This window comes from Piliocolobus tephrosceles, chromosome 21, assembly GCF_002776525.5.
Source record: "Piliocolobus tephrosceles isolate RC106 chromosome 21, ASM277652v3, whole genome shotgun sequence".
NCBI lineage: Eukaryota > Metazoa > Chordata > Mammalia > Primates > Cercopithecidae > Piliocolobus > Piliocolobus tephrosceles.
The window spans coordinates 6459773-6478230 of record NC_045454.1 but is presented as its reverse complement, the minus strand read 5'-3'; the positions used below and the strand labels follow the sequence as shown (position 1 = coordinate 6478230).

The 18458-nt window shown below is 44.0% G+C and overlaps 1 protein-coding gene and 1 long non-coding RNA gene across 5 annotated transcripts in view; one reads left to right on the top strand and one right to left on the bottom strand.

Moving 5' to 3' along the window:
* The first annotated feature begins 10 nt into the window (after nt 1-10).
* Nucleotides 11-15907, top strand: LOC111519993. The gene is made up of 3 exons (XR_002724534.2): nt 11-112; nt 11581-11716; nt 15567-15907. It is a non-coding gene; the product is annotated as an uncharacterized LOC111519993 (long non-coding RNA).
* Nucleotides 5002-18458, bottom strand: part of ZNF649 (zinc finger protein 649) — a 37283-nt gene continuing 23826 nt past the window's right edge. For 2 of the 4 annotated variants that reach the window (XM_031934810.1, XM_023182382.1), the window contains 4 exons: nt 15537-15738; nt 12272-12398; nt 11893-11988; nt 5002-6732 (listed from right to left, as the gene is read on the bottom strand). In XM_031934810.1, the coding sequence (XP_031790670.1) occupies nt 5378-6732; nt 11893-11988; nt 12272-12398; nt 15537-15551 (1593 nt within the window). In that variant the 5' untranslated portion in view covers nt 15552-15738 and the 3' untranslated portion in view covers nt 5002-5377. Of the gene's footprint in view, nt 6733-11892; nt 11989-12271; nt 12399-15241; nt 15739-18458 lie in introns of all 4 variants that reach the window. The other 2 variants (XM_023182383.3, XM_023182384.3) reach the window with 2 other exon arrangements.

Here is an 18458-nt window from a genome sequence, read left to right as displayed (position 1 = left end):
GTCCCTTCACGATGCAATATGTCTGCGCCCAGGGGATGCTTGCCAGGAGCAGCCATTTTCAACCCTAATGCCGTACAGCAGGCGGAGTTCCCCTTTTCGCGCCATAAGACAGGTAGGCTTTGACGATGAAAAGCGATTGAAAAGGAGCCATTCCACCCTTTTTCCATTCCACGTGAACTGCTGGACTTTGGCTTTGCAACATTCGCCAGGGGCGCTACATAAACTGCTTAGTTTCTCAAAGGCTCAAGCCTGCCCTGATTGTCTGCAGGCTGGGTAGAGATGGTCACAGACATTTAGGCACTTTAATCCTAAGAAGAATGGAAAGAAACCATGTGGGCACGGCAATCTGAGAGGAATGTCAAGAAGCAGGGACCTGAGCAACAATCGGAGGGGCTATTATCCTGAGGATGCTTCTAGCTGGAGGGACCTCATGGAGAAAGCTGCCTTTGAGAACTGCCTGAGAAGTATCTTTACATCTACATCAGATGTAGCCTCAGAGGAAGGAGTCAGTCAAAGAATGGGTAAAACGACGGCAAAGCTTAGGTTATAATCGGCGTGGAGAATGGAGAACAGGGTTGATCAGCGGCCGACCAAAGTGGGGAACTGAAGGGGGCCAGCCCCTCAACAACCCGTGGGTGTTTCTCGTCAGGTGGGACCAGAGACTGAGAAAAGAAATAAGAGACAGAGACAAAGTATAGGGAAAGAAAAGTGGGCCCAGCGGACCGGCGCTCAGCATAAGGAGGAGGACCCGCACCTGCACCAGTCTCTGAGTTCTCTCTGTATTTATTGATCATTATTTCTACCATCTCAGAGAGGAGAATGTGACAGGACAATAGGGTAATGGTGGGGAGAGGGTCAGCAGGAAAACATGTGAACAAATGTCTCTGTGTCATAAACAAAGTTAAGAAAAGGTGCTGTGATTTGATGTGTACATACATAAACATCTCCGTGTGAAGGGGTGGCCTGCCCCTCCACACCTGTGGGTGCTTCTCGCTAGGTGGAAACGAGAGACCTGAGAAAAGAAATAAAGACACAGAGACAAAGTATAGAGAAAGAAAAGTGGGGCCCCAGGGGACCAGTGCTGTGCTTTCAGAGGACCCACACTGGCACTGGCCTCTGAGTTCCCTCGGTATTTATTGCCTAAAAGATAAGGGAGTAAATTAGCAGTAAGGCATACAGGTACACGGAGCTGTTGCATTTTCCCAGGATCGGGCAGGAGACAGATGTTTTTCTTTTACTGAGATTTAAAGGAATGGTACTGACCTTCAACCCAAGCAGGCTTTAAACATTTACCTAACAAAGCACATTCCTTACAGCCCAAAATCCTTTCAACTTTAATTAGCACAGCAATGTTTCTAGCAAGGACAAGATTGGGGGTAGAGTCACAGATTAACAGCATCTCAAATATAGAGCCGAATGGAGTCTCTTAAACTTACTTCTATCTATAATAACACAGTAATAGGCTAACCTATTTTTTCCCTACATCCGTGCATTAAAGAGCAATGGAATGTCTCGGTGTAAAACCCGATTGTATTTTCTATTTACTGAGATACGAGAAAACCGCCTTAAGACTGGAGCTTGAAGGGGTGGCCTGCCCCTCCACACCTGTGGGCGTTTCTTGTCAGGTGGGACAAGAGACTGAGAAAAGAAATAAGACACAGAGACAAAGTATAGAGAAAGAAAAGTTGTCCCAGGGGACCTGCACGGGCAGTGGTCTCTAAGTTCCCTCAGTATTTATTAATCACTATCTCTACCATTTCGGAAAGGGGAATGTGGCAGGACTATAGGGTAATGGTGGGGAGAGGGTCAGCAGGAAAACATGTGAGCAAAGATCTCTGTGTCATCAATAAGTTTAAGGAAAGGTGCTATGCCTCAATGTGCACATAGGCCAGATTTATGTTTGACTTTACACAAACATCTCCATGCATTAAAGAGCAGTATTGCTGCCAGCATGTCTCACCTCAAGCCATAAGGCAGTTTTCTCCTATCTCAGTAAATAGAACGTACGATCCGGTTTTACACCAAGACATTCCACTCCCAGGCGCGAGCAGGAGACAGATGCCTTCCTCTTATCTCAACTGCAAAGAGGCCTCTTTCACTAATCCTCCTCAGCACAGACCCTTTACGGGTGTCGTGCTGGGGGACAGGCAGGTCTTTCTCTTCCCATGAGGCCATATCTCAGGCAATCACACGGGGAGAAACCTTGGACAATACCTGGCTTTCCTGGGCAGAGGTCCCTGCGGCCTTCCACAGTGTATTGTGTCCCTGGGTACTTGAGATTAGAGAATGGCGATGACTTTTACCAAGCATACTGCCTTCAAGCACTTTTTTAACAAAGCACATCCTGCACAGCCCTAAATCCATTAAACCCTGAGGCAACACAGCACATGTCTCTGTGAGCACAGCGTTGGGGCTAGGGTTACATATTGACAGCATCTCAAGGAAGAATTTATCTTAGTACAGAACAAAATGGAGTTCCTTATGTCTACTTCTTTCTACATAGACACAGTAACAGTCTGTTCTCTCTTTCTTTTCCCCACAATACACTGATTTTTTTTAAAACTTGCCCTAATTAAGACAGTTTACCTACTGACAGGCCTAAGTGATAAGACTTCAAGCTCTTCCTCAAGTATCACTTTTCCGGTAATAGACTTGACCTCAGCCTTAAGCTAGTATCAGTTTTGTGCCAGCACCTATTGACTTTACCACTGACCACAGTTCAATTATTATATCTATCAGCCTCGGAAAATATCATCCAGATTGGACAAAGGCCTGCAGTATTCCAGTTTGCAACTAGATTCAGCTCTTCCAGAACCTCTTTGTCTTCCCCTAATCCTGTTTAGCCTCTTCAGCTCTCTGTGGAACATGAGATACCAGGACACAGTTGATTCTCCTTTAAAGATCTCTTTTCATACGGCACGAGGATACTTACCTGAGAGTACTTCTGCAGTGGGAGGAAATGAGGGTAGATGCCAGGAGGAATGTTGGGTCTGTTCCATTCCACAAGGAAGGTTGTAGCTGGTCAGTTAACTAGGAGTTTACAAGTTCATATTCCCAGGATTCTGAAAACAACAATTTGGATCAGGTATGGCATTGCCTGTCCTATATTTGTATAAACCCCAGACCACCCACAGATAAAAATGTAGGTGTAGCTCTCAGGTGCACACAACATCCCTTCTCCATTTTCTTGTTCAGTGGCCCATTCGTGGGTGTGGAGGCATTGGTGTTTGCCATCCAAGTCTCAAACCTGTTACAGGAACTTAGTTTCTCCCACACAATGTTGTTCATGAAGCCCCTGCACAAATGGCTAACAACACTCCAGTCTTTCTTTTCATCATCATCAGTGGGACACTCCTCATGTAATCAAAAGTGCGGTGCATCAAAGTGCCAGCCCACCAAAGTGTTGTTAGTTGTGGCTGTGGCATTTTGTCACAGTTGGTTAAGTTAAAACAGGGCACCTCTGCTTCCTTCCCATGTTCGGTAAGCCAGTAAGTCACTCGAGTTCTGCTGGTGTATGCTGTCATGTTGGGTATACTGGTGTAGTTTATCACTGGTAGGATGGGAGGGTCACTCTAGGTGGTGACAGGTGGGCCAGGATGGCAGATCTAGCAGGGCTTCATCAGGTTACTCTTGGTGGCCAGAGCTTGGGAGAGCCTAAGGAAAGCTTTATGTTTCCAGGTCTCTGCTGCCTTGTCATTGTGAAAAAAGCATATTGATAGATTAGTGCCCTCCCCCTAACTCTCCTGAGGCCTCAGATGTTCCCTACCTATTGGATAGGGGTTGAGCTGAGTTGGGGTAGGAACCCAGTCTATTTATACCAGTCCCTGTTGATTGACCCAAACCTTTCAGTTTCAGTTGCCTAGTCCAGGAAGGGAGGTCACATCCTATATAAACTTGACGTCTGATATGTTGCACACCTAACTGGAAAGATCAGCTGTCTCTGGCCCCACTAGAGAGAACCTAGCACTGTGGTATTCCTTGGTCCTGTCCCTTACCCTTTCTTTTTGAAGGACTCATTTTCTGAAATAATATTGAATTAACTTTAGGGTCAGAAATTTAATAGCTAATTGTCATATGATCTTGGTTGGGCACTGAAGATAGACAATTAAAAAAAGGAACCCACAAATGGGAGAAGTGAATATAATGTTGTTACAGTCTCACCAATGCATCACAATGTAGCAGTCCCTGGTTGTGAGGTATCACCCAGAGTTCTTTGTCTCACAACCAAGAAAATTAAGGAGTATGGACGCAAAGGGAGAGGTTGGAGTGAAAGTTTAATAAGTGAAAAAAGAAAGCTCTCCACAGCAGAAAGGGAGCCTGAATGGGTTGCCATTTTTACAACTGAATTCAAAAGCTTTTCTATGAAACTCATCTCTGTAGCTATTTGTGTAACTTATCTGTGAAGCTGTCTGTGCAACTCCCCTTATCTGTGTAGCTGTCTTTAGGCAAGCACAAAGCATAGCTTCTCCTGTTTGTGTAACTGTGGGTCTGTTTTAAGTAAGACTCCTCACTCCCCCTGCAAGCCCCCATGGAGTTCACCATGTACATGCCTGAAAAGGGGAGGAAACTTCTTCATGGGAGCCCACTAATCACACAAAGAACAAAAGGCTTCTATGCTGGGCCTTACTTTCTTATCAGAGTAGCTGCTGCCTGAGTTTTCCCCACTCTGCTCTCTTCGTGCCTGTGCTTGATTTTTCAGGCTTTCTGTTTAAAAGAATTTTGCCAAAGGCCAGCTTTAGCTGTCTGCCCAATTAATTTTTCCTTTTTTCCTCCCTCAATGTGATAACCTTAACCAGTGATGTGGTGCAGACACTATCCCCTTTAACTTTTGGAATAATTAACACAGTAAATAGTAATAGTTCAAGATATTCTGTCTAAAAATAGACATCAGTTATACTATCTGACATATGATGAAGTCAGGAATGGAACAGAAAGCTCTCAAACAATCCTCATTTCGGCAGGGCTTGTTTCAAGAGTACTTTAATATTTTGATAAAGGCACTTCACAGTAGTGGGTTCACAGTGTTTTATTTCTATATGATTTCACCTGCTAAAGGATGTGGCAGAATGTACCACTGAAAATGCTGTCACATTCACTACCTTCCAGGAGTTTTTCTCCAGTGTGTACTGACACCTCTTAAGGACAAAGGCTCTCCCACCATCACTGTATTTCTACCCACTATGAGCTCACTGTTGCCATGGTGATCACCAATGATAGGGTCCCTCTTCCAAAAGAGGCTTTCCTACTTTCTGCATTCACAGGATTTCAAGTTTTGTATTGAAACATAAGCTTGAAATCTTATGAAGGAGGACTTAACCAGATAATCAACTAGATACTTTTGGTCAAGGTTTTTCCGCATTTCATATACAGTTTTCAATTAGGTGTTTGTAACACAAAAGAAGATGTAATTGATGACTGAAGGCACGACCATGTTCACTGCATTTGTAAGGCTTCTGTCCTGTGCAAAGCTTCTATTATCTCCCAAGGGTGAACATCTGGCAAGTGGCTGTCCCACAAGGACTACGTTCCTATCTGCTAGGAGCCTGCTGGTGTTAAATGGCATCTGTGGGGTCACAGAAGGTATCTGTAGAGTCACCATATTAACAGGGCTTTTCCCCTGCGTGTGTTCACTAGGACTTAAGCTGTGACTTGCTGTGGAAGGACGGTCCACCTTCACTGAATCCCCCTGTTTCTCCCTTGTATGTATTCTCTTATGTTTAACAAGGCAAGACATATAGAAGTAAGCTTTCTCACACTCATCACAGCCATAGGGTCTCTCTCCCGTGTGAGTTCTGTGATGTACAATGAGCATTGTCTTTGTAATGAAGGCTTTCCCACAGTCGCTGCATTTATAGGGTTTCTCTCCTGAGTGAATTCTCTGATGTCTCATGAGTCCTGACTTCTGTGAACAGGGTTGCCCACATTCAGGACATACAAAGGGAGTCTCTCCTGTATGGTATCTCTGATGTGCTACAAGGCAAGACTTCTGGCTGAAGGCCTTACCACAGTCAATGCATCCATAAGGTTTCTCTCCAGTGTGAGTTCGTTGATGTATAATGAGATTGCCTTTCTGAATGAAGCCTTTTCCACATTCACTGCATGTGTAAGGCTTCTCTCCTGTATGAGTTCGCTGATGTACAATGAGGAGTGATTTTCTGGAGAAAGCTTTCCCACATTCGCTGCATTGATGGGGCTTATTTCCCGTGTGAATCCTTTGATGTTCAGTAAGCTGAGATTTCCTGGGGAAGGCTTTCCCACATTCACGACACCCATGCGGTTTCTCTCCTTTGTGAGCTCTCTCGTGTTCAGTGAGCCTGTACTTCTTGTAGAAGGTTTTCCCACACAAGCTACACCCATGGGGTTTCTCTCCTGTATGAATTCTCTTATGCTCAGTGAGCTGAGACTTCTTGAGGAAAGCTTTCCCACAGTCAGTGCACTCATGGGCTTTCTCTATGGTGCGTGTTTGCTGATGTTTAAGGAATCGTGACTTAGTGCTGATGGGTTTTCTACTTTCATGGAATTCAATTTCCATAGGCATTTGTTCATGATTATCATGGAGAAAAGCTCCATCTCCATTAAACTCAGCAGGATCCTTTCTGTTGTATCTTCTGCTCTGGTTGGTTAAACCTAAATATGATTTCAAAGTTCTTCCATATTCATAGTGTTGTCCCATCCTCTTCAGTATTCTTTGGTTTTGTAAATGCTGCTGCAGATGATCAGCTTTCTCAATTTCTAAGAGAGAGAACAATAAATCCTTCCATGATCATCACATGGAATAAAACTGCTTCAAAGATGCCTCAGGGTTGGCTGGCTTTTTACTGGAAACCCTATGATACCAACATGGAAGGAATTCCAAGTATAAATGTTCCCTATCTGTTAAAAAACTTTTAAGAATTGTAGTTAAATACACATAAGATAAAATTTGCCGGCCAGGCACGGTGGCTTATGCCTGTAATCCCAGCACTTTGGGAGGCCAAGGCAGGTGGATCATGAGGTCAAGAGATCGAGACCATCCTGGCCAACATGGTGAAACCCCGTCTTTACTAAAAATACGAAAAATTGGCTGGGCGTGATGGCACATGCCTGTAGTCCCAGCAACTCAGGAGGTTGAGGCAGAAGAGTTGCTTGAACCTGGGAGAAGGAGGTTGCAGTGAGCCGAGATTGTGCCTCTGCACTCCAGCCTGCCAACAGAGCGAGACTCCATCTAAAAACAAAAACAAAAAATTTGCCAGCCAGGCACAGTGGCTCATGCCTCTAATCTCAACACTCTGGGAGGATGAGGTGGGAGGATCGCTTGAGCCCAGGAGTTTGAGACCAGCCTGGGCTACATAGGGAGACCCTGTCTCTACAGAAACATTTTTTTTTTAATTTGAAAAAGAGTAATCCTGAGTAGGGAAACAGCAGACATAGGGATTAGAATAAATAGAAAGGCAAGTTAGAATGTTAGATACACAGCATTTGACTTCATCCTAATTCTATTAGACTGCTGGGTGCTAAAATATGCCCTTCTCCATTCTGTAGACCATCATCACACTAACTTTCCTAGAGCACCTATCTCACATTTGCAGGAAAATTGCAGTCAGTACTCTAACCTTTGTTAAAATAGAGATCACAAGACTGATGGAACAGACTCTTTGTGGCAATAAGATACCAAATTATAAACTAGGCCTAAGGACACACAGGCAAGGGTTAAGTCGTACACCCCCTATATTTAAAGAATAAACTATGTTCTAACTGCCACCACTTTTTTTGTTCTGTTTTTTTCTTTTTCCGTAGCAGCTAAACAAACACTGGCCTTGGGACAAGCAATATTGAAACAACTGCAGCTCCCCGACCACCAGAGGCTGACTAACTGATGCCCCTCACCCCCAACAGCATTCCTAACTGCAGCTTTGATTGGACAGGAGACTGATCTCAGTATCTTTCTCCTGAGAAACACCAGTGAGGCTGTTTTGGTCAGTTGCTGGAGTCTGTGCAGACTTTTCTTATATCCTGTAAAAGACCTCCTAGCACAGAGTCAAATTCCACCTCATTTTAATGTTAAAACTCCACTCCAAAATGAACATGGATATGTTACATATATGTTTGCTTACTATGCACACGTTTGATGATTCTCATAAAGATATTCATAAGACTCCCCATCTCTCACTGAACAGGTATGCAAAGCAAATTCTGCAAGGCAAAAAGCCTCCTGCAAGGCAAAAAAAAAAAGTTTCCCCTCTCTTCAGTGATGTGTGTTTCTTTCACTTCCCCAAGGTCACATTACTCAGACCTGCGAATCATCTTTTTTTTTTTTTTGAGACGGAGTCTCGCTCTGTTCCCCAGGCTGGAGTGCAGTGGCCGGATCTCAGCTCACTGCAAGCTCCGCCTCCCAGGTTTACGCCATTCTCCTGCCTCAGCCTCCCGAGTAGCTGGGACTACAGGCGCCCGCCACCTCGCCCGGCTAGTTTTTTGTTTTTTTTAGTAGAGACGGGGTTTCACAGTGTTAGCCAGGATGGTCTCGATCTCCTGACCTCGTGATCCGCCCGTCTCGGCCTCCCAAAGTGCTGGGATTACAGGCTTGAGCCACCGCGCCCGGCCGCGAATCATCTTTTGTTAGAATATAAAGTTTCTCTTTGTCTCTTCGATTTTTCTTTTTCTTTCTTTCTTTTTTTTTTTTTTTTTTTTTTTTGAGATGGAGTCGCTCTGTCGCCCAGGGTGGAGTGTAGTGGCGCAGTCTCGGCTCACTGCAAGCTCCGCCTCCCGGGTTCATGCCATTCTCCCGTCTCAGCCTCCCGAGTAGCTGGGACTACAGGCCTCCGCCACCGCGCCCGGCTAATTTTTTTTGTATTTTTAGTAGAGATGGGGTTTCACCGTGTTAGCCAGAATGGTCTCGATCTCCTGACCTGGTGATCCGCCCGCCTCGGCCTCCCAAAGTGCTGGGATTACAGGCGTGAGCCACCGCGCCCGGCCTCGATTTTTCAATTAACACCTTGTATCTACCTGGCTATGACACATTCTCTTATGTTCCAACAGAAAGAGAAACACAGGGATCCCTATGGACTTTCAGAACATGCAAGCGGAACACACAGTCCTTTCCACACAGCTCTGCCACTGCACCACATGTGGAAACTGTCACCTTCTTCATCATGCCCTACTTGCATAGATGTCATATTGGATGTTTTTTTCCACTTTACTGTCCCTAATATACTAATCCCTCACCTTGCCACTAACAGCCTCTACTTCCTGAATTTTGTACTTATGTCTCTGTTGGCATCGGTGAAGGGAACCCTGAAGGAACACCTTCCTACGTCTGAATCAAGACTTGAGGCAGCTTTACTTTTAGTTTTTCTTTGAACATCAACTATACGGTATTATTGCTACAATACTGCCACCAGGTGAAAGGTAACCTCTACGTAGAGATAGAAAAATACACAACTTTACCCCCACCACCATCCTAAATTACTGGCACAGAAAATTCACAGCAGGAGCTGAACAATAAAAGTTTTACCATTACCAGATGCATCCACTTTAAGTTCCCACTTGACCGTTTCCCAGCAAATATCTTCTACCACTGGCCTCCATGTGACCAGTTTCAGGCTAATCTCTTTTTTTTTTTTTTTTTTTTTTGAGATGGAGTCTTGCTGTGTCACCCAGGCTGGAGTACAGTGGCACGATCTCTGCTCACTTCAACCTCTGCCTCCCGGGTTCAAGCAATTCTGCCTCAGCCTCCTGAGTAGCTGGGATTACAGGCGTGTGCCACCACACCTGGCTAATTTTTTGTATTTTAAGTAGAGGCAGGGTTTCACCACGTTGGCCAGACTGGTCTCAAACTCCTGACCCTCAGGTGATCTGCCCACCTTGGCATCCCAAAGTGCTGGGATTACAGGAATGAGCCACTGCACCTGGCCTTCAGGCTAATCTTCTGACAGTCCCCACATGGCCTTCCATTTCCAGTTTTACAACTTCTTGTCTTGTCATAGTTCTTCATCTTAATTCAATACCCAGCTATGTCTCTTACATAAGATATTTTATCAGTCTGTCATTCTCCATCTTGTCTAGACCACTGTAGGTTACATTTCTTCTAAAGTCCTACAATTCTTTCTGTATTTACTATTCACTTTTTCTTTGTATAGCCCTGAATTGTAACAAAAACATTTCATATGTTCGAAAGTTTAATTTGTAAATATTACATAAAAATTTGCCCTATTTTTGCTAATAAAATCTTTGCTCAAGAAAGACATTTCTGTTTCTCAGTAAATTCAGTCTCCTCTACTGTGTATTATGGCTACAGTTCATCAACTCTGAAAACAGACCCTGAGAGAGCTTTGTGTAAAGACAAGCCCAGGCCCCCAACCCAATTCTAACAAAACCAGACTTGCAGAGCAAGAGGCCTTGGTATGGACAGTGTCATGAAAACTCCTTTAATAAAGATCTTGCCTTTAAGAAATGCTTAATAGATAGAAAAGTATGACCTCTCTTCAGCCTGGCTAATCTGTCCTTCGATAAAGAAATGCATGAATGACCAAGATGTATTTCAGTCTTATATGAGGAAGAATGAAAACCAGGCCCTTGACTCTGGAGTAGCAAAGGAACCTCAAGCACCACCAAATCCCACTGATATGATATCTATGGGAGTGGCTTGTGTGTGATTGGGGTGCAAAGTAGAATGGGAATCTAGAGATGGAAGATACTATTATATTGTAGTGTATTATAAACCATGTCATGAAAAGAAAATTCAAGGTGAAAAATACATACTGTCAGAATGCAAAAAACAAACCATAGTCACATACCTATGCCTCAGGTTTTTTTGTTTTTCTGTTTTTTGTTTTGAGATGGAGTCTTACTCTGTTACCCAGGCTGGAGTGCAATGGCGCGATCTCAGCTCACTGCAATCTCCTGGGTTGTCTCAGCCTCCCAAATAGCTGGGACTACAGGCATATGTCACCACGCCCAGATAATTTTTGTATTTTTAGTAGAGACGGGGTTTCACCATGTTGGCCAAGCTGGTCTCAAACTCTTGACCTCATGATACGCCCGCCTCGGCCTCCCAAACTGCTGGTATTACAGGTGTGAGCCACCGTGCCTGGCCTCCTATGCCTCAGTTCTTATCTCATTTGATGCATCAGCAACTCTAGACAATGCTTATGGCACTCTCTCTTATATAAATGTATATATAGATATAGATAAAGTATATATATATAAATGTATATAAACACCTACAGACACATACACATATATATACACACACATGCATATACATATAAGTGCTGTTCTAGCAAATTCATCAAACTTGAGGAGAAGGTCTTGGGAACCCCTACTTTACAGCTGGTTGATCAGAAGCTGAGGTGACAACCTGGGACTTGCCACTGGCATTTGAAGTGGGAGACAGTCTTGGACCGATCCCTCAACCTGTGGGATCTGATGCCGCATCAGGTAGATAGTGTCAGAGCTGATTTGAAATAGAGGACACCCGGCTGATGTCTGCTGGAGAATTGTCTGAGGTGTGAGAAAACAACCCCTATATATCCAGTGGCATAAATGCTGTGTTGAGTGACTATGTGAGAGAAAAAAAAAAAAAGTTTGTTGTTTTTGCCTCAGAAACACAAAATGATCCTCTGACAAGTGATGAAGAAGAACGGGAAGATGTGAAAATCCAAGCGAGAAGAACTTAGGGGAAACAACATCTAAGAAGAAATGAATAGGGATCAGTTCAGTTCCAAGAAGAGATAAAGGGGTAGGTATGTTTCTCTAAATTCCTATAAGAAAAAGAGCTCTTGTATCATATGGGGAGAAGGATATGTGGCAGCTGTTTCTGTCTCCCTAAACACTTTCACAACTGTCATGCCTTTTCTAAATGACCAGAATGTGACTTTCACTGCCTTCCTCTCTTGCTGGTTCTCTCTCACTTACCTGGATGAGTTGGACTGTGGATTTCATCTTCTAATGCCCATAGTGGTTCTCCTTGTTCCAACTTGGTGAGGGCATCAGGTTTGCTAGCTTGAAACCCTGTTTATGGGAAATGGGAGAAGACTTAGGCTCACTGAATTGCACTACGTGGCTCTGATGAGAGGAGAAAGGTACATGTTAGGGACTGCATAATTTGCACGTTAGCAAATTAAAGCCTTTTTTTTCTAAGATGAAGGAAGATAGTGCCTCTTCCTCTGGGACGAGAGGGGCCTGAGGATCTGCCATTTGGGAGCAAAGCAAACACACCAAAGCTTCCAGAAGCTAAGAAAGCAAAGGCCACTGACTGGGCGCCCTCTGAGTGACACAGGGCAGCTGTCCTCACCCACTGACACAAGGTTGCTGTAGTTCTCCAACATCACATCCCAGTACAGATGCTTCTGAGCAGGGCCCAGGAGCTGCCACTCCTCCCAGGTGAAGTCCACAGCCACATCCCTCAGGGTCAGTGATTCCTGTAATAACACAGTCCTGCTTAATATGAAGTGTTTCTCTTTTATTGACATGGAAGAAATATGAAGTTGTTCTGCCCATTTTCACGATATAAGTTGCACCTGTACAGTTGTCCCTTGGTATACTCAATGGAATGGTTTCAGGATGCCCCGCATATACTGAAACTGTGCATACTCATGACCCATAGTTGGCCTGGTGGAATCTGCTTATGGTACTGTGTATAAGTGAGTTGCACATCCTGAGAATATTATATTTTTGATTCAAGCTTGGATATAAGTGGACCCTTGCAGTACAAACTCAGCATGTTCACAAATAAACTGTATTCCTAGTTCTTTCAATATACTTTGACAGAAGCAAAGTCATAGTAAAATATTCTATATTTTATAATCACCATGCAGCCATCCATTAATCCAACAAATCATAAGTTTCTGTAATATGCAGCCATTAAATCCTCTTGCTAACATAAGAACATCTGCAGTGTTTTTCAGCACCTACTTGCAACCCTGAACTATATGCTATAGTCATATAGCATGAGCAGAATAATCTAGCATGATTCCCTTCATGTGAACTATACCATGATATTTAGCAAAACAACAAATAAACTATGCAGTGGCCGTAAAAAATAAGCCATCATACATGTAAGCATTGACATGCATAGATACATGTATATGTATACAAACGCATGTGTACACACACATACACACACATGCAGACATAGATGTCCTCACAGGTAAATCCCTAGAACAGGCAGACAAGCATCTGTTAATGACATACTAGGGAATTAGGAAAAAAAGTATACAGAGGGGGAACTTCGTTTTCTCACTATGTGTACTATTTAACTTGAGTCTTTCACATTGAAAAATCTATCCATGAGGTCAGGCGTGGTGTCGCATGCCTGTAAACTCAGCACTTTGGGAGGTGAAGGCGGGTGGATCACCTGAGGTCAGGAATCTGAGACCAGTCTGGCCAACATGGCGAAACCTGGTCTCTACTAAAAATACGAAAATTAGTTGGGCATGGTGGCGCCTAGATGAAGCATGAGAATCGCTTGAACCCAGGAGGCAGAGGTTGCAGTGAGCGGAGATCACACCACTGCGTGGAGATACTTAACAAAGTAAGACTGTATCTCAAACAAACAAAAAAAACCTATCCATGAATCTGTGGTTCTTTCTGATACCAAATACACATTGTCTTCTCCAGCAACACTTCTCCAACCCTCTGATTCTCTGATGCCAACTGGGTATCCTAGAGTTCGATCCTCTGCTAACACTAACCACTGAGGGTTATCATCAGACTCTGCAAGTTTAAGGGCTCGGTCCCACAAGACTGCCCTCACATCATGTGCCACGCTGGGGTCCCCACATTATCACACTTCTGTCCAACTTGACCACAATTGGGGGCTGCCACAACCTTCCTGCTCAGGTTCGATAATTTGCTAGAATGACTCACAGAACTCAGGAAAATGTCACACAATTACAGTTTATTATCTAGGATACAAATGACAGCCAGGTGAAGAGGTACAGAAGTCAAGGTCCAAAGGGTGCCGAGCACAGAAGCCTCTGTTCCTGTGGAATTGCAGCGCACCCTTCCCCCACCCCCCACTTCCACATGTGATCTCCAAACCCCATGGGGGTTTTTATGGAGATTCTATGATGTGGGCATGATTAAATCATCAACCATGGCTGGGCGTGGTGGCTCATGCCTGTAATCCCAACACTTGGGGAGGCCAAGGCAGGCGGATCATGAGGTCAAGAGATGGAGACCATCCTGGCCAACATAGTGAAACCCTGTCTCTAATAAAAAAAAAAAAAAGGTAGCTGGGTGTGGTGGTGCCCACCTGTAGTCCCAGCTGCTCAGGAGGCTGAGGCAGGAGAATTGCTTGAACCCAGGAGGTGGAGGATACAGTGAGCCGAGATTGTGCCACTGCACTCCAGTCTGGCGACAGAGCAAGACTCTGTCTCAAAAAAAAAAAAAAGAAAAGAAAAAAGAAATCATCAACCATTGGTGACAGAATCTGGAGGTCAGGGGTGGGACTGAAAGTCCCAACTCTGTAATCAAGGCTTGGTCTTTCTGGCAACCAGCCCCATCCTGAGGTTGTCTAGGAGCCCACCCTGAGTCACCTCATTACCATAAACTTAGGTACAGTTGAAAGGGGCTGGTTATGAAGAACAAAATACACTCCTATCACTCAGGAAATTCTAAAGGTTTTAGGAGCTCTGTGCCAGGAACCAGAGACAGAGACCAAATATATACACATTTAAAACTATAATGAGTCATTTGCATAATTTTTTCAAGTTAAGGCATTAAAAGAGGTGAGAGGTTAACAACTGGATTTGAAAACAGGGAAGGGCTCTATATTTTCTGAGACAACATGACATTCTAAAGCAAACCCTGTGGATCTCAACAACCCAAGCCATTGCCAAAGGGAACTTTCAACTCCCTATGGTCAAATCTGTTCTTAAACGCCAGTTTAGTGACCTGTTCAAGGAGCGCCTTTGAAAGCAAACCTTGCATTGTTTAGGCAAATAGGTTTATTCACAGATAAACACACTGCAACAAGGTTGGGTATATAGGCTGCGGTGCTGGGGGCTCCTGAAATACTGTTCATTAAATTCTGCTTGGTATAGTCCCAGAGAGGACTCAGGATAATCGTGTAGAAACAGCCACACGAAACTTGCTTGTATATCTTTTGGAAGAAAGCTGTTAATGACAAAAAGTCTATCTTGTCACCTCTAGCAAAAAGTATCAAACGAATTTTCCAAGATTTAAGTGCCATGAAATACTGACATCCCCTGAGGAAGGGACCCGCATTCTCCTCAGAATCAGTGCACATCATGTAACTTACCATGATTCTCTGGGTGTGATGGTGGCCAAAGATTTTGGACACAAATTGACACTTAATGTAACCAACAGGGTCCACCAGAGTCACACATTATATTCCAACACTGGTCACGTGTGAGCTATGTGAACAGTGTATTCATGATCCCACTGTGTCCTGGTTAAAAGGTACGGTCTAAGTCTGTTTCTCCCCAGAGCTCATTTTTCCCAATTTATACTTTTAATGTAAAGGAACTGATTTCTTCAGACTTCCACAAATCCATCAGGGAATCGAGTTAAGAATAAAACAAACCAAAAGTCACCTGGGCCTCTGTCATCTTCTTCGGTTTCAGGAAATACCCAAGAACTGGGATGCTTCATCTTTGGTTTCTTCTGGATCCTCCCTAAATTTTGGCTAAGAAATCTGAGTTTCCATTTAAGAGTGTTCCCAGAAATGACGACATCCACATCCAGGAAACTCCTCCTTCCTTCACTTGAAGTCTCTTGCTTCTGGGGAGCCAGGATCTGCGGAGTAAAAATCAAGTTCATTTGGTGACACATTCCCTCCGGGCCCAGATGCTGTCTCTGCTGCGTAAACTCTCCTGAAGTCAAGGCCAAGCAATACATCTAAGCATCCCTTTGTCAGGTGTCTCCAAGTCTTTACATCCCAGGGCAATAAAACAACACTCTGAATGTGGAGAGTCATATGGGAGTGGGCTTCACTAGGAGCCGGCATATCTGGCCCACATTCCAGTGCTTCAAAGGAGTGTCTTTCTCCTTAAGCACAGTGTTGATAGATAAAAGAGCAGGTCAACGTGATGGCAATAAGGCGGCTTTCCTCCTCAGAGGCCTCCTGAGGCTTTCCACAATGTATTCTCCCATGCTTTTATGACCAGTTTATACCGGTACCCTATAAGCCTTTTTCCCAACAATCGTGAGACACACAGAGAAGAAACACACAGGGAAAAGACAAGGCCATGTGAAGATGGAGGCAGAGACTGGAGTGATGCTGCCACAAGTCAAGGACACCTGAGTCTGTTGGAAAAGGGGAGACGGGTGAATGAATGCAGGCAGCTGTGCCAGGGGTCCCTCAAGACCACTCCCAGATGCAGTGATTCACTAGGTGAACTCACAACACTCAGTTTGTAATCATATTCATGGCAACCACTGATTACTGTGAAAACATACAGAGCAAAACCAGCAAAGGGAAAAGGTACATGTGGCAAAGTCTGGAGGAAGCCAGACAAAAGTTTCAAGTTCAGTCTCTTTGGAGTCACACAGGATACACTTGATTCCTCCAGCCACAAGTTGTGACAACACACGTGAAACGCTATAGACCAAGGAAGTTTATTAGAGAGAGATTGTGTGTCCATGGTTTTTACTGGGGGCTGATCATGAAGGTACTCACTGCCTAACATACACCAAAACTCCAGAATCCTAGAGGAAAGCAGGTGTTCAGGATAAACCACATTGTTTGAAAAAACAACTTAGGCACAGTGAGCCACTCTTATTAGGAAATGGTGAGACAGCTTCCAAAACTCTAAGCTCCCAAATGCCAGATGCTATGGTTTGAATGTTTGTGCCCTCCAAAATTCATGTTGAAACTTACTCTCCAATGCAGTGGTATCAAGAGACGGGCTTTTAGGAAGTGATTAAGTCATGAGGGCTCCTCCCTTGTGACTGGCATTAAGGCCCTTACATAAGAGGCTTTGGCCAGGCGCAGTGGCTCATGCATGTAATCCCAGCACTTTGGAAGGCTGAGGTGGGAGGATCGCTTGAGGCCAGGAGTTTGAGGCTGCAGTGAGTTGTGATTGCACCACTGTACTCTAGCCTGGGCAACAGAGCAAGACCCTGTCTCTTCAAAAAAAAAAAAAAAGGCCGGGTGTGGTGGCTCACAACTGTAATTCCAGTACTCTGGGAGGCAAAAGTGGGCAGATCACTTGAGCTCAGGACTTGGCAACATGGTAAAATGCCATCTCTACAAAAAATACAAACATTATCCCAGCGTGGTGGCACATGCCCGTATTCCCAGCTACTCAAGTGGCCGAGACAGGATTGCTTGAGCCTGGGAGGTTGAGAGGTTGAGACTGCAGTGAGCTATGATGATGCCACTGCACTCCAGGCTGGGTGACAAAGTGAGACTCTGTATCAAAAAAAAAAAAAAAAAAAAAAAAAGCCTAAAGAAAGAAGAAAATAATAGTAACAATAAAAATAAAAGAGGCTTCACAGATCGGCCCTTTTTGCTCTTCCGCCTTCTGCCACATGAGGGCACAGCATTACTCACCTCCGGAGAAATAGCGGCGAAACACTATTGAAAGCAGAAATCGGGCCCTCCCCAGACACCAAACCCGCTGGTGCTTTGATCTTAGATTTCCCAGTCTCCAGAACTATAACCAATACATTTTTGTTGTTTATAAATTATCCAGTCTCAGCTATCTTGTTATAGCAGCACCAACAAGACTAAGGCAGCATCCGACAATTTAATTCAATTCTGAGACTGTGTATCTGGACATAGTGTCAGATACCACAGATTAAGTGCTCAGTTCAAGCCTGCCCCTAACTTCAGATGCAAGTTGCAAGCAGCAAGTTGTCACCTGTACCTCTGATGGACCAGCTATAAATCAGGATTCACACAGCCTCCTCCTCAGGTTCGATTAATTTGCTGGATGGCTCACAGAACTCAGGAAAACACTTAACATTTACTGGTTTATTTTAACCCTTTTCCTGTCTAGAAAAACGTGTAGCTTGCTGCCAGCGCTTATTTAACTTGTCATAAATATGCTCTTTGAGGCTGCAGTAGATCTGATTTTCAATGTGGAAATAAAATATAAAAGCTGTCCTAGGAGTTATTTCTAATCAGAACTAACATTAGAATCGTCTGAATCATCAGAATTGTCTATTTGGAAAAATCGGCTCCATCCAGCGAGTCTTCGGCCAAGAACTGCTTGAGAATGATGTTAACATCACGTGTAGGAATGCTATGTTTTCTAGGATTAGACATTTTCAGTGATTGAGAACTACCACATTTTGTAAATGGAAATACCACTACTAAAAACAGAATGCTATAAATAGAATGATGTCTTTTGTTTCCAAAGTCGATCTACTAGAACGATGTGAAAATAATAAAAGTGAGATCGTTCATGACAAAGTTATCTCGGGGTAAATGCTCCAGCTGCAAGCATCAACGGTGAATATTCTCAGGGCAAATGGGAAAAGGAATAAAGGATATTACAAAGGATACAGAT